The 16,757-nt window shown below is 38.8% G+C and overlaps 1 protein-coding gene across 4 annotated transcripts in view; it reads left to right on the top strand.

The window, feature by feature from the left end:
• l3mbtl3 (L3MBTL histone methyl-lysine binding protein 3) overlaps nucleotides 1-16,250 on the top strand; it is a 158,405-nt gene extending 142,155 nt beyond the window's left edge. For 2 of the 4 annotated variants that reach the window (XR_007892052.1, XR_007892051.1), the window contains 2 exons: nucleotides 178-240; nucleotides 12,954-13,011. Coding sequence is in view for 2 of the 4 variants with exons in the window: in XM_051644830.1 (XP_051500790.1) it covers nucleotides 178-240; nucleotides 12,954-13,097 (207 nt within the window). In the remaining 2 variants the exon portion in view is untranslated. Of the gene's footprint in view, nucleotides 1-177; nucleotides 241-12,953 lie in introns of all 4 variants that reach the window. The other 2 variants (XM_051644830.1, XM_051644829.1) reach the window with 1 other exon arrangement.
• The last annotated feature ends 507 nt before the right edge of the window (nucleotides 16,251-16,757 follow it).

Genomic DNA, 16,757 nt, shown 5'->3' with positions numbered 1-16,757 from the left:
GTGTGGGATCCCATTTACACCTGTATTGAGTGCTGATCACTTGATTGTGAGGATGTTAACACAGGCGTAAACCAGTCATTGAGATCAGCTTACTTGAGTTCACTTCTGAGTTAACTTCAGTTGTTGTAAGCTGTAGTGTTGCTGTACACTCCTCTAATACTCTTTGTTATTCTGTAGGTGATTGAGTTCATCCAAGGACTTCCAGGTTGTATGGAGCAAGTGCGCACCTTTAGAGAGGAGGTAAATGATACCCTTTAATCATATCTGAATCCTCCTGGGAAACTCTCTGCTAGTCCTCCACCCTGGTTGAAGTATTTAATGAACAGAATCTGATGGTGTGTATGGAAGAGAGCATAAGGCTTGATGGTATATGTGAGAAGTTCTTTAGTGGTCTGAAGAAGTCAGCCCACATCACTGCAGCATGGGAAAATGAGAGCTGTTTACCGCTAACAAGAATTTTAAACAGGCCAGAGGGCTGATGCTTTAAATAATTCTATTGTAATTCTCTTCCTGTTTCACAGAGCTGCTGTCTCCCATTTCTTTCATCCTCCTTCTATTTTTCTATTTTCTTTTCTGTTCTCTGCCATGTCCTGTGTCTCCTAATGCAGCACGTGGGCAGTTGACCTGCAATTTTACTGTTCACCGAGAAAAGGGCCATTCATTCTTTTCTCTTGCCAAAAACACACACAGAGATGATGTCCATACACATGAAATTATCTATTTAAATTGTGTGGGTTGTTTTGCCAAGTAAAATGTGGAAATTGTCCAGTGGTGTTACTGTTCTCATCATCAACTGTGACGTACAATCAAAATGAACAATGTGGATAGAATACTATATACTGACTATGTGCTAAGGGTCCATTTTCAAAAATGGCTGGTCATGAATTTAGAGTTTTTTGAATGCCTTCACAAAGGGCCCTTCCACAAAGCTGTTAGTAAAGATTACATACAATGGTCATTTCAAGGAAGTGATTTTACCATTTATGATCATGTGAGGCTGGAAGACAAATAATTTATTGATCTTCTCAGGGGCTGCGTCCAATATCACATACTATTAGACTATGTACTGCATTTGATAAAGAACGTACTTCCCGGCCGATGAAAAAAAAAGAACATCCTTTAAGTATGCAGGTGAGTAGTATGAATACATTCCTGGACATATTCATCTCCGGTTTTGTTGAAAAAGCTCAGTTCAAATACAAGGAACAACTTTTTGGTATACAGAGCACTTACACTGTAGTTTAAAAGAGTGGCCTGACTCCTTTCCATCAACAGGGAATATTCCATACATAGTTTACATATTTTCATGTTTGTTTGTTTTTATCAAAAGGCACACCGAGTTACAGTACACAAGTGGAAATACATTTTAATTAAAGACTCAAAGAGAAAATATTTGAGGTTTCAGAGTGAGTAAGGCATAGTGGTGCTCACTTTCAAATGGAATTCGCCCCAAGTGTCAAAATAGCTTAATAATTTGAAATGTCCTGTGGTTTGAAATACTGAAATAGCCCTAATAACTAGGTCTGTCAATTAATTAAAAATGTTAGTCAAATTAATTACATGACATGCCTATTAATTAATCAAATTAATCGTAATTAATTGTATATATCAATACTTGCTGAGAAAGGCCACCAAATAGAAATAATTCAATATAAAAAAAAATAATAATTTGAATAATTTATTTGTATCATATTATATTCAGATTGAAATGTATTGCATTATAAAAGCAGACGAGTAAAGCATTGATTAGACAGTACAAAAAGTGGCTTTAGACATCAATGTATTGTTTGTTTTATTCCCATGTCATTGAACATAACCATAAAGTCGACCACAGTCCATTTTGCAATTGAGTTGCTGCTTAGGCAGCTCTTAAAAACACAAAGTTACATGTACGTCAAGCTTGAATTACTCCAATAGTAGGAAAATATGTACTGTTATTGTGGAATTTAAGTGCGTGTTATTTTTATATAATTAATTACACTAAATCAATGTGTTAAATAGTCAGCCCTAATTATAACTTATGTGAATCCAGTTCTTAAACCCTCCTGTGGTATTCAAAAATGGCACCTTCCTTTGATATTCGTGGTCATTTTTGACCGGAAGGTTTAGATGTGTAACCCTTTTTTTTTATGATGATGAAAATGATAAAAAATTTTCTTCCCTGAAGTAAGAACATAAAATTATGAATTTCTTTTGGGATTTTATGCTATTTTGATCATAATTTTACCATTAATTTGCATATACAAATAAGCAAATATTTCAAATAAAATAAAAAATTCTTTTTGTGAAGGGCAACATCTCTTTGGAAACTAACCTACTTCATCTGTGCATTCTCTACCGGACGGGTATTTCGTTGTCCGGGAAAATACATTGTGTGTGAATAAATTTGTTCTGTTCCCTCCTTCACGATATATGTATATGTCACAATATCCAATTACATCGGCAACACCAGGGCAGAGGGATCGGTGAATATTCTTGCTTTAATGATTTTGCATTGAAAATTACATTTATTTATTTAAAAAACAAAAAACTTAAATCAAATACATTTCTAAATTCAAATTGCACTCCAAACGAAACGAAAAAACAATTAAAATAATGAAGTGATCAAAAAAATAATAAATATATATGTATAAGGAACCACCTTTCCATTTACTGTCGGGCAAGTATCCGTCTAAACATGCAGGTGGAAAATGACACAAATGAAGACATAAAAACAATTCTAAATGTAAAAATAACAATTATAATGATGATGATAATCACTGAAATATAAATCATGGTTCGAGGTGTTTTTGTATGATTTAATGTTTTAATCACAGATGTATAGGCTGCAGAGTTGTGGTCACAATGAACTGCTCTGTGGAAATAAAGCGAACTGAACTCAAAACACCTCCTGAGCTGAGATGTCTGAGGTCATTTGCAGCACTCATAGATGATACTGTTCTTGCAAAAAAATAAAAAATCAGAAACAAAGAAAGAGTGAGAACCTTTTACATGCGCGTGTTCCACCAGACTGCACGCCTCCGTACAAACAGCGTGTCATACATGCACATAGACGGCTTTTCTGTCATTTCTTCAAGCGCGTGTCTGTGTGTCTACGGGCAAATTATTTGTAATATTAATTTGATAATAATAATAGCCTAATAATAATAATGAATTAATACATGGGAAAATGAGCCAAATGTCATCTTGACATCATCAAAGGCATCAGCTATTGGCGATCACTCTGACCATCGTCGATCCCCGAGATCATCGTCTGTCGGCACAACCCTAATGTGCATTTCTCTCTATAAATTAACAAAATGTTCAGACAGTCTCCTTGCTGGTTTTTCCGACACAATCAGAATCATTACCACTTTTGCCGGTGTCGCTGCGGCTCACTTCGTGTGTGCTTGTAAAATGTATATTTTAAATATCAATCATTATATCATTATTACGGTTTAGTATTTCTCTGTAATGTAGAACAGTGTTAGCAATGTTACTTATAACATTCTTTCTCAGCTCTGGAACTCAAACCATTTTCTGATGCCCCCCAAAAATATATATTTAAGTTATTAAATTAATATCATAAACGTGCGACAACTAGTCGACTAGTGGCTTAAACTAACGACTACTAGTCGACTAGGAAAATCTTTGGTTGGGGCAGCCCAACAAAATATAAATAACATGACTTGAACACCATGTCATGCCAGTAACAGCCAGTAGATGGCTGTAGTCACCTACTGTGTAGTCTGATGGCTTGTTGTAACCTAATTTTATATTTTATCACAAGGTATGCATTTGGATATATATTTAGACATTATCAAACTATTATTTGTCAAAGATTAGCATTTTAAAATTGATTTGAAGTGTCAGTTTTTGCAGTTAATGTCATAATGCTTGCAATCAAACCTGACCATGGTGTTACAAAAAGACACAAAATAAGTATTTTTCTACCAATAATTTATTTCAAACATAAAAATTTAATAACTCAAAGTAAATGCATAATAATGTCAAGAAAATGGACATCAAGAAACAGAAATTAACTACAAAATTCCGAAAATTAAATTCGATTATAAATCAGAAGAATCAGAGTAAACATTTAGCAATTTTGTACTTTCTATAGTAAACATTTATTTTACAAACGTGTGTGTGTGTGCGTGTCAGATTGCTGTCATCAGCTGGAAAACGACACTGCAATGACTTGCAATGCCAACAATGACCAAAAGATGGCTGTAGGGTGCCATGGGGGTTAAAGTGATATTGTTTCAATGTAGTTATAGGGCAAAATGTGTCAACTTACGCAAATACATTTGAGACAGCAAGATGCGTTTTTGAGTAACAAATTAAGATTCCCTTATTGGACAGTTATAAAAATAAATGTATTTAATCATCTTGAACAAAACTGAAAATGACAAAAGTATTTTTTCTCAAAATAAATGTGATAATTTCAGGGATTCTCATTAGCTTTTTTTTGCAACATATTAAAAATTAGATCAAATTACCTCAAAATCAATCTTTAGACACTGCGTGCAGTGATCTCATGGATCACCAATATTTTGCAGTGTATAGTGATAAACAGGTGTTAAGGAAAGTACTCTGGTATTTTAAATTTTTTATTTTGCCCCATTGTACCCTATTAATTGAGAGAATACATGGTATATTTTTTCTTTTAAAATTTCATGTCACGGGACAATTTGAATGAACTAGTGAAGGGAAAACAAATGATTAAAAGTGGTGAAAAACTCAAAAAGAAATTTAGACCAGTTACAGCATCTAATAACATAAATTTACCTTATACAAATGTACAAATTTTAACCTAAAACTTTGGTTATACACATCAGTGTTTCATGTCCATGTGTATTTCACAACTACTCATGTTTCAATGGGAACTGCATTCCTAACATGTGGAGTTTCATAACAAAGTTCTGGAGGAGCATGTTCATTTAATCCGACCAATCACATCGCCAGAGTAAGCGCATATAACAGCTGCTTACCTCTATGATTGTGACAATTCTTCCAGCAGTAGTCCTATCCACTTACCCGTGACAGATTTGGATGACCCACTACTCTGCATTAAGCAGTTGCCCTCATTAGATATGCTCTTCCATAGCAATCGTCACGTTATTCAACAAGCTGCTCAGCAGCCACTATTTCCATATCTCGTGGCTACGGTGGCTGCCACTTTAACCATTGTTTCTGCACTGTCTTGTTTCATTCTAATCTTTCATCGAGGCTGCCTCCACAAGTGGCCACTGCTTAGATGTATACCTGTGGTACAGCTCCCTATGGCTGTATGCAGGTACTCTCATCTTAACTTTCCACGTGGAGCGGTCCCTAAATGGCGTGAGGCTGCCTCGGCGAATGGGCGCTGCTTCAGCTTCATGTCACTTGAGCTCTATTTCAGCTTTAATTTAACGCAAGGGAATCAAAAGATGAACAAATTAACCCGTACGAAAATCAAGAGTTCATGGCAAATTTGCTGTAAACTTGCAGTAAATTCGCCACTGATCATTTTCACATACAAATGATCTTTGCGGCAGACTTGCAGCAAATTGTCCATTGTTGCCAAAGGTTTGCCGGAGGTTCACCACTACCAGCGAAGAGCTGCAAACTTCTGGCAAACATTTGCGGCAAATCAAAAGCTAATTTTCATGTGAAAATAGCAAGCAGCAAAAAAGTTTGCGGCTAGTTTAGATTTTTTGTAAGGGAATTCAAACATTATTCCAACGCCCTCCAGCGCTTCAACCCGGTTCTCCCGTACAGGTGCTTCCTGTCAACCTTGATTACCTTGCTGTGCAGCTCGTTCAGGGTGCGTTCAATTCAGAAGGGATTGTCCCTATGCCCTTTTCCCTTCAAAGACATTGCCATCAACTACTAGACTATCATGATCATTCTCCCTATCATGATCGTGCCCTTCGGAGGGTAAATTATCCATTTGGAACACAGGGGCAATCACAGCAATTGAACTTCCTCTCAAACGACCGCCACTCTAATTACAAACATCTTTTCAAATCAAAGCAGAACTTTTAGCGTGAACTGGCTGCCACAGCAACATCCACTCTGACCATGCTACAGCTCACCACGGCTGTATGCAGCTTCTGTCCGCGCACTCGAGGCGGGTCCGCAAATATGTCTCTCCTCTTCACAGCATTTGAGATCACCTCACCATGCAGCTCTGATAACCATGCAGCAAATGCTTTCTGCAAACATTTATTCAAATATATAACTCAAACTATTATATAAACATTTCACGCTGGTGAAATCAATTTAATCTCAAAGACAAATTTTGTCTCCTCTATTTTGTCACATATTATTGGTTATTTTAATGCTACTATGAATTATTGGATCACATATACTTTTAAGAAATTTCCCATAGAACCTATTTGCTGTATGACTTTTAAAGTGATTCATCAAATCCGTCATAATTTTGTGCTCCACTCAAGCTTAGAGTAACGTGTCGAAATTGGTGCCAAATGATTCAGGTTTGCATTTTGCTTCATAATATTTCAGTTATTCCATAGAATTTATTACTGGCTATCAATATAACAAGCTGTATTTATTCACAACACTATTTCACAAATCGTGGCCACAAGTATTTATTAAATCCTACTCAAAGGCACAAACTCCAATTTCATACATCCCCATTATAATGAGACTTCATTTCGTGCCAGTATAATACAGAATTATTTCTATTATATTTAATTCCTCACATTACGTACAGAGAACAATATACTAAGCTCCAAACCATACTTATAAGCTATAAATATCATACCACGGATAATCATCCAAATACAATTTCAGATGCCTTCTAATTCAAATGTCAAACAATCACTTTAAATCATGTCGTACCTATATGTACGCACATGCTCAAGTTTGTATCCTGATTGCTTCACAGTGATCCAGAAATTTAATCCAGCAAACAAATGTAAGTTTTCCTGTACATTCTCTGCCCTGGCTTAACAATTGTAAGGAGATGAGAATAGTATCTGTCCATTACGATAAAGCTTTTTTTTATCTGCTTGGACCCACCGATCACCATTATGGCTGCTTATGTACTACTGTAACACAACTGTATAAATGTTATTCCTTCTTTAGCCCGCAGGCCTCTAATTGTCTGTTACTTAAGCCTCCTAAATAAGAATAAACTGATCTCCCTATCAGTGCAGTCTGATGCAGTCTGCAGAACAGTCTTTCTATTTGCTGTGATCTGCAAATCAGTATGGTGCCCTCGACCTATTACATGCTAGACGTTTCTAAATCCTTGATAGCCCGCAGCCTGTTGAATCTAGCACTGCTTTCGCTACCAATAATAAGTGTAATAATTATCAAAATCATCCAGTGTCCATTGCTTTTTCCCAAAAGTGCCGTGACACTACATTTCATACTTTCTCCCTCAAGCGTTTGAACATAGCTACTTTGATTCACGTGTTTGCAACTCCAAATCGTGCTGAAAAACATTATCATAACACGATTGCTACAGCCTTTCGTCAAATTTCCTAAGTTTGACACATCTTATATAAAAGTGCATCTACAGGGAATTCCACAGCAGTGAAAACAAAACAGTGCTTCCCACTCCTCGCTCCCACAGGAGTTCCTTTTAGCATGCTCTCATTTACCATCCTGGTTCAACCACTCAGCTGCAACAGCAGTACTTTAAACTCTAGAAAAGAGCCCCCTTTTTACTATTCTAGTTCAATTATTCGTCAAATACCCTATTCGTCGCTGCTATTTCATGCTAGCCGTTTCCGCAAATGCATAATTTACATATTACTGTCACACTCTGTAAATGTTGTATTATCAGTAAACACTGTTGCTCGAGGAAAGCAGCAAGTAGCGGTAGCCCTGCTGCCAATGTTTATGATAATGGAGACACGACTATCAGAATGCTGGGCTTGGCCGTGATCTCAGCAGAATGCAGATGCCTACCCAAACTTGAGCCCCTGTTAGCCGCAATATTAGCTGCTGACTGATGTGATCTATGTTCAACCACGCTTCAGGTGTCTTTGGCCAAATTCACTAATGGTCCAAATACTAATCCACTGCTGCTGCCGTATATTGCTGCTTTGTCTACGTGCCACCGCAGCCGTAATGAGCCCTGAATTTGCAACTGCAAGTCCCCTTCTCCAACGCATACAAACACACTGCAAAATCCTCTCCTCGGGCAGTGCGTTCAAGCCTTGCAACACCGCAACTGCGGTGCTCCTGCTGTTGGCTCAATACATCTCCAAATCAGTGCAAACATGCTGTCCAGGTGCTCCTGCTATTGGCTCAATTCATCTCATTCTTAAGCAGCTCTTGTTCTAAAGCAGGGGCTCTCATTCTAAAGCAGCTTTAATCACTTCATTCAAGAGTCACCATGAGAGTCACCAGCCCCATCCGTACACATGGAGGGCCCTCCCATTCGTATTGCTGTGAAGGCCCTCCCACATGCTTTCAAGGGCTCTCCCATTCTAATCACAGTGAGGGTTCTCTTGTGCGAATGCCATGTGAGCTAACTCATGTTTATTCGTATTGTGGGCTCTCCCATGAGAGCTCATTTCCATGCGGCAGCAACCGCCACTGTTTCTTCAGCGTTTTACGCCTATTTTTCACTGTACTCATTCTCTACATATCTTGTAGCTCTCAGTTTCCTATCCCCAAAGCAGACCGTTTGTTCTATCATCTATCATCATAGTGACTGTCGTTCAGCATTTCAATATTACTACCCCAAACACATTGCTTTCCGTGTTTCATGGGCTCCGATACTAGCGACTCGCTGCCCGGTCTTGGCTTCTTTTGGGAGGTATTCGAGCCTCAAGCCCTCCTCCAAGGACAGCGAGCCAAACTCATTTACACTATCCTCACTACAGAATTACATTAACTTGCAAACTACTGAAATAGAGTTTCATAACAAAGTTCGGGAGGAGCATGTTCATTTAATCTGACCAATTACATTGCCAAAGTGAGCGTATATAACAGCTGCTTACCTCTATGATTGTGATGATACTTCCGGTACCCCTCCACCACCCCATCTCATCCTATCTATTCATTAATAACTCTACAAGCAAGGGGGAAGGGGGTGTATTCGAGCTCAGGTCAAGTCTTGAGCCTCGAGCCCTCCTCCAGGGACAGCAAGCCAAACTTGTTTACACTATCCTCACTTCAGGATTACATTAACTTGTGAACTACTGAAATAGGAAATTCAGATTAATATTCTCTCTTTCTTTCTCTCTCTCTCACACTCACACACACACACACACACACACACACACACACATATCACAACACATCACCATTAATCAGAATAACAATCTTATAACATGACAGATAACATGACAGTGATTTATTGTAAGACTCTCGCCTTTGGATTTACAAAGATTGTACTTGTCTCACATAATTACCATTACTCATTTACACGCACACACACTCATTTTACAGTGTGTGTCATGATCTAGCTATATTTAATCCAGTTGTCTATCTCTTAGTCTGTATTCGCCTCTCTACTAAACCCTTACATTGAAACACGGTCTGTTTAGATCTCCATTTGTAACTAACACTACACTTGGCTGTGTTGCAAGTTCATTTAAATTAGTACACCAGAGACCATAAACATCACAAGCTTTGATGTAACAGTCAGAAGTTATTTAAATACAAATACAAAACAAATCAAATTCATAGTACTCAATTCACACTTTTTATTTCAGATGGATGGGAAAAATTAAGTGGCTAAAAAAAATTTAAACGGAGTTCGTCAAAGGATTTGTGTTGTCATGAGAAGTAGACATGGGGTAAAGCTGTTTTAGCACCCAGTGCACTAAAGGAATTATGCAAATCAGTTAACGTGCAAACATCATCTGCGTTGGTGTAATCTGGAACTGCTGACAATGATGACGATGACGTGAAGATGAAGAACCCAAGTGCAGTTCATTTTATAAGTGAACTCCAAAAACCCTAACCATAAACGTGATCTAACAAGAACATGAACTTGACATAAACTAAACTAGACTTGACTTGACTTGACTTGACTTGACTAACACATACCATCACATACAATACTCCACAAATAGACAATGCAAACATGAGGGCTTAAATACAAGACATGGGAGAACATAAACCAATGAACAAACAGAACTGATAAGATAATTAAACAATAAACCAATGAAAATATGACACATGAACATGGAGGGAAAACAGAAATCACATGACTAGGGAAACAGGAACACATGACATGAAACAGGAACTAGAATTTCAAAATAAAAGACATGAATCAACAGAATACACCTGACATATCCCCCCCACTAAGGGGTGGCTCCTGACGCCCCAACACATAAACAAAACACGTAATACATGACATAATTCAAAGTTCTGTAGGGAGCGGGGGGGGGGTGTCTTGAGGCGTGGGGCGTGGCGTGGCGAGAAAGGGCGAGGGGCATGGGACCAGGGCAAAGTCCGTGGGAGGTGAAGCCATGAGAGGCTCGAGGGGCGGAGCCTTGGAACGTGGTGCCCGGAGAGTAGCCAAAGACACGAAGGGCCAGGGTGGAGATGATGGCAGGGAGGACCAAGGCGGCGCTAGAGGCTTGAAGGAGCAAGGCGGAGCTGAGGGATCGTAGAGCCAAAGCGGAGCCAGGTAACCGACAGACCAAGGAGGAGCCAGAGGGACGAGGGACCCTGGCACAGCCGACAGGCTGAAGGACCGTAGTGGAGCCGAGGGAACGCCGAGCTGAGGCAATGTCAAGGGACCGACAGGCCAAAGCGAAGTCCAGGGCTCAGAGGGTCCAGGCGGGATCGGAGGACCGAAAGTTCCCCTTGCCTGCTCAGGAGAACTAAAGGTGGGTATAAGGGTGGGAACCATCTCCAGGTCCCACTGCTCAGGTGTGGCTGTGACGTGGCATGAAGCAGGCTGAAGTGTCGCTGTGACGTGGCATGGAGCAGGCCGAGGCGTCGCCGTGACGTGGCATGGAGCAGGCCGAGGCGTCGCCGTGACGTGGCATGGAGCAGGCCGAGGCGTCGCCGTGACGTGGCATGGAGCAGGCCGAGGCGTCGCCGTGACGTGGCATGGAGCAGGCCGAGGCGTCGCCGTGACGTGGCATGGAGCAGGCCGAGGCGTCGCCGTGACGTGGCATGGAGCAGGCCGAGGCGTCGCCGTGACGTGGGACTCTGGCTCGGCGGCGGCCGTGACGTGGGAATCTGGCTCGGCGGCGGCCGTGACGTGGGAATCTGGCTCGGCGGCGGCCGTGTCGTGGAACTCTGGCTCGGCGGCGGCCATGTCGAGGAATTCTGGCTCGGCGGCGGCCTTGATGTGGAACTCTGGCTCGGCGGCGGCCATGTCGTGGAACTCTGGCTCGGCGGCGGCCACTGCTCAGGTGTGGCTGTGACGTGGCATGAAGCAGGCTGAAGCGTCGCTGTGACGTGGCATGGAGCAGGCCGAGGCGTCGCTGTGACGTGGCATGGAGCAGGCCGAGGCGTCGCTGTGACGTGGCATGGAGCAGGCCGAGGCGTCGCTGTGACGTGGCATGGAGCAGGCCGAGGCGTCGCTGTGACGTGGCATGGAGCAGGCCGAGGCGTCGCCGTGACGTGGGACTCTGGCTCGGCGGCGGCCGTGACGTGGGACTCTGGCTCGGCGGCGGCCATGTCGTGGAACTCTGGCTCGGGATCCGCCTCCCCCACAGTGAACGGGGAACCGATGAATCGAAGGGCGAGGTCGATATATTGAGCCAGGCTGAGGGAACTGCGATCGCCAGGCATCAAAAAAGAAATGGACTCATTTAGTCCAAATCTAAAACAACCCTTGAGGGCAACCTCATTGAAGTCTACCTGGCTGGCTAGACCGCAGAAGTCCTCAACATAGTCCTCCAGAGGACGATTCCCCTGACGTAAGCGCAGAAGCAAAACCGCTGGGTCCATGGGAGGTGGAGTATTCTGTAACGTATGCTGGAACTGCTGACAATGATGATGATGACGAGGACGTGAAGATGAAGAACCCAAGTGCAGTTTATTTTATAAGTGAACTCCAAAAACCCTAACCATAAACGTGATCTAACAAGAACATGGACTTGACTTGACTTGACTTGACTTGACTTGACTTGACTTGACATATACCATCACATACAATACTCCACAAATAGACAATGCAAACATGAGGGCTTAAATACAAGACATGGGAGAACATAAACCAATGAACAAACAGAACTGATAACAAGATAATTAAAAAATAAACCAATGAAAACATGACACATGAACATGGAGGGAAAACAGAAATCACATGACTAGGGAAACAGGAACACATGACATGAAACAGGAACTAGAATTTCAAAATAAAAGACATGAATCAACAGAATACACCTGACAGTTGGACGCAATTCGAGGAGTGCAATTTTCCATCTTGCGTGTCAGTTCTGAGTGTTAGGATGTGGATGATGCAGCACACTACCACAAACTGACATACTTTACTGTGACTGTACATCATCACTCCACCACTGTAATCCAGACACCTGAAATAGCTCTTAAAAATGCTGAAAGTGCACTCTGCAACACTGCACATATACTATAAACGGTTATAACACTTTTCTCAATCATTTGATAAGTTCTGCTGCCAGAAACTATAGAAACTGTACACTCCTTTCTCCTATCTCCTTATTATCCTAATAATAATTTTGTTTAAATGCACATACTGTACTGTAGGTATCTTGTAAATAAAATATGGATAGTTTGTTAATAAAATGCAGGTTTTTAGATTAAATAGTGTATGCTAACATGGTGCTGCTGGTGATGTGGACTGACATAAATACAGGGAACAGAAATATTTTCATTATGTTGCATAAAATTCCTTGACTGGCAGTTTATTTATGACCTTTTGTTTAACACTTAATCACTCAAACGCTGTTGCAGATCAAAAAAACACCTTTAAAATACACTGAACCACACTATTAACAGATACTACTGTATGTATGCATGCCAGCTTATACTGTACACCCCTTATTTTTATTTTATTTCAGCAAATTGATGGAGAGGCCTTCCTGCTTTTGACGCAGGTGGACCTGGTGAAGATCCTCAGCATTAAACTGGGACCTGCTCTGAAAATCTACAACTCCATTCTGATGTTTAAAACCGCAGAGAACTCTGCCTTCAACGAACTCTGACCGAGACAGAACAGAAAGAGAAGAGAGTTTATTGCCGCTTTAGTCAAAGGGCTCGTCATGAACATTCATAATATATACATCACGCTTTTATACATGATGCACATCATTTAGATTATGTTAGAGCGAGCAGGTTGAAAATTAACATTTGAGTAAATCCTTTAACAGCCAATAGTTTTCCGTAATTACATTCTTAAGACTATGGCAAGTCGAATTGACTTTTAATCATGTGCAGGATATAAATTATAATTGATATGAATAATATGGATATGAATATGAATAATAGGTTAGGAGTAATAATTTATAATTTAATCACGTGTGAATTATTGATACCTGCAATTCAATTTTCACTAGTAAAAATGTTAATTCATGAAATTTGAATTTCTACTTGTAAAATTGCTCAATTTTGATATCAGTAATTACATTTGCACTAGCAAATAATTTAAAATGGAATACTACTAGTAAAAAACATTTGAAATATCTGTAAGTGTATTTTCACAAGTAGAATTTCACAATGATCTGTCATTCACTCCTGTTCAAAACACAATTACAGAGATCTATATTTAATTCCATGCTAGTAAAAATTCCAGTTTCTGCAATGCACTTCTTACTTTTAAAAATTATATTGATTGTTGAAATGATTGTTTGTATCAATAATTACATTGTTTCAAGTGCAAATGTCCATTCTTGTAATCAATAATTGAATTGCAACTAATAAAAATGCTCATTTTTGATATCGGTAATTTGGTTTTCACTAGTTGCAGTGGTAATTTCAGATATCTGTAATGGGATTGTAACTAGTAAGAAAGCTTTTTACATATCTTTAATTACTCTCCAATTTATTAATATCTGAAATACTAAATCTAACATGTTGAATATATTTTTAGATATCAAAAATGAGCATTTTTACTAGTAAAAAGTGCATTTTGATATCTGACATTAGAAATTAAACTGGCAAGATATTAATTCTAGATATCTGTAATTGCATTTTGAATAGAAGTGAATGACAGATCATTGTGAAATTCTACTAGTGATAGTAGTAATTCCACTCCTGATATCAAGAATTTGCATTTTAACTAGTGAAAATTTAATTGTTGATATCTAAAATTCTGCACGTGATTAAATGTTGAAACACCTTGCAATATGTCATCACATAGACACAGCACCATTTCTCTTTGTCAGCCTGAACTTCTCTGCATCATCATTTAAAAATGTTTATGTATGCACTTAAGACTTATTAGTATTACAATTTCATGTAGTGCACTTTCAGTGTTGGTGAGAATGTATAATTTGATGATGGGTTATGAGAGCACTACACAATGCTTTTCACAATATAGGTGCTAAACAAATGCAGTTACATTCAGAAGAGTCGCAAAATTTCTGTTTATGACTCTCATTGTTCCTGGCAGCATTTCTTGTACAGCTGATATTGATATTTCTCCTTACATCTCTAATTGATAACTCTAAATTATTTGAAGAGTTTGATAAGAAATATCTGTGTTGATTATAGTTTTGATTAATTCGTAATTGAGCACATGCAGAGAATTTGTGCCTTCTACACTTAATCAGTTTTGATTTTGGAGCGTGCACAATATTCCTTGAGCTCGCAGAACATTTAAACTGTTTATAAGAGATGAGCTTACTTTTCATTCATCCTTTGATTAGATACAGTTCTTCGCTTTGGTGATGCAAAAGGTGATTCATTTGAATGCTTTAATACAAAATAATTTTCTTCAAATGTGGCACTGTTCTTCCAATCGTTGGATCTGATTAAAAAAAAAACAAGGCTCGAAATAGATTTTTTTTTTTTTTTTTTTTTTTTTATACATATTCAGAGGTTAACTGTTAGCTTCCACAGAATCATCTGGCAGCACTAAAAGTCAGATTTTTTTCATGTTGGTCACTGTCAATTCTAACCAGTTTACTGGCATTCAGATCATCAAAATGTTACATAGAAAGCTAAGATTGATTTTGATTTGTGCATTAGCATTAACTTTCACCTTGTTTTTGGAAATAAAGGCTATAAACGTTTCAGATGTCATTTGAAAACTGAGTGTAAGGGATCTCCACATAACCTGGAAATGTTTTACTCTGTCCATTATATTCAAACTCTGTCATGTTCAGTGTGTCTGAATTGTTTATGAGTGCATGTTGCATGAAAGAGGCAATCAAATTAAATCAGAGAGTGATGGCTCCTCTTAGGGCCTAGAATATGATAATTTTTGCACAATCCATCATCTAAACTATTAAAAACCATATGTGTTTTGAGGAATACTTTAAGCAGAAAATGTTGACTGTTGTAGATGGAGGGAATGGCATATTGGGGTTGAATATCAGAGCAGCAGATAAACATAATGATCCTCTTTCATTTTCTTCTTTCCTGCAGGAAGTATGCTATATTGTCATATTAATGCATCATGCCATAGGCTTTCTTTTCTTTTATGATTGTGGTCATTTTTAGTCGTGTATGTTGTGAGTGCAGTATGTTTTCATACTTGCAAACTCGAGCACAAGGGCAGATATGCTTTTTCTCTCCTTTGGATAGAATGGCATCTTAAAGATGTTGAAATGAGGAACAACATGATATGACAATGAAGATATACTCGAGGCACAAAGAAACATTGTAAGAGCCATATTTGGTATTTTGTTGCTGAACGTAAATTAATGCTCAGAATGCCACAGTATGTTCTGTGTCAGCTGCTATTTTCCTTTAATAAATGAACATGAGTGTTTCTGAGACATGCAGCATTATAATACAGAATATTTCAAATTTAAGTTGAAACCTTTGACCATTTAAAATGAATAGTTGAACATACAGTATGTACCCTTGTGATGTAGATTTGGACACATATATTAACAAACCTAAACAACTGTTTTTACTCGTTTTTGAATATGAGTAAACTTGTTCCATTCAGCTGTATGATTTATTGTATTCAAAACAATTTTATCATGTCTTTTTTTTTTTTCTTTTTTTTTCTTGTCATAAGAGCCAATAATGAACAGATTTTTTGAGGTTTTAGTTTGATTGTGGAAATTAATATAAAGTGTGTAAATATGGAATTATTTTGTGTGGAAGTGCAGCACAAGCTCGTTGATTGGTGGAATACTAAACTTTACTGTTATCCATTTGCAAATAAACAAAAATAAACTTGATGATCAAAAGGTCTTTGTCAATGGTCTTTTTGCATATCATTAGGAGTCCAATTTTCCTTGACATTAAGAGGTAAGAGGTCTTTCTTCTATAAAAACATACTGTACATTTCAAAACTTAATCCCCAATGCAATAAAAGCATTTATTGAAACCAAGCTTCAAAAATGCCTCGTTCTCTACTTCCGTGACAACCCTACATCTCTAGGGGTACATTAATTCCTGACCGCCTCTACAGTGAAAAAACATCAACGCCTACTTTATATCATCACACCCTTGGCCCCACCCACTGGTTCTTCAGTTTGTACAAAGAGAGCAGGACAAACAAGGCCTACTGTGGCCTAACTATTCCTGAACACCAAAGGGGATCCATCTGGACTATTTTCAATTATTTTTGTATTTAAACATTCACAGACATCTTTAACTGCTTTATTAATATCTCAGGCCACTTTTAAAAGATGCAGGGTCAAGTTACATCTCTGAAGAGGAGAATCCACTCCTCTATCATTCAGCTG

Source organism: Myxocyprinus asiaticus, chromosome 19 (genome assembly GCF_019703515.2).
Source record: "Myxocyprinus asiaticus isolate MX2 ecotype Aquarium Trade chromosome 19, UBuf_Myxa_2, whole genome shotgun sequence".
NCBI classification, from domain to species: Eukaryota; Metazoa; Chordata; class Actinopteri; order Cypriniformes; family Catostomidae; genus Myxocyprinus; species Myxocyprinus asiaticus.
Note: the sequence above shows the minus strand (reverse complement) of the source record. Positions and strands in the feature narration are given on the sequence as shown.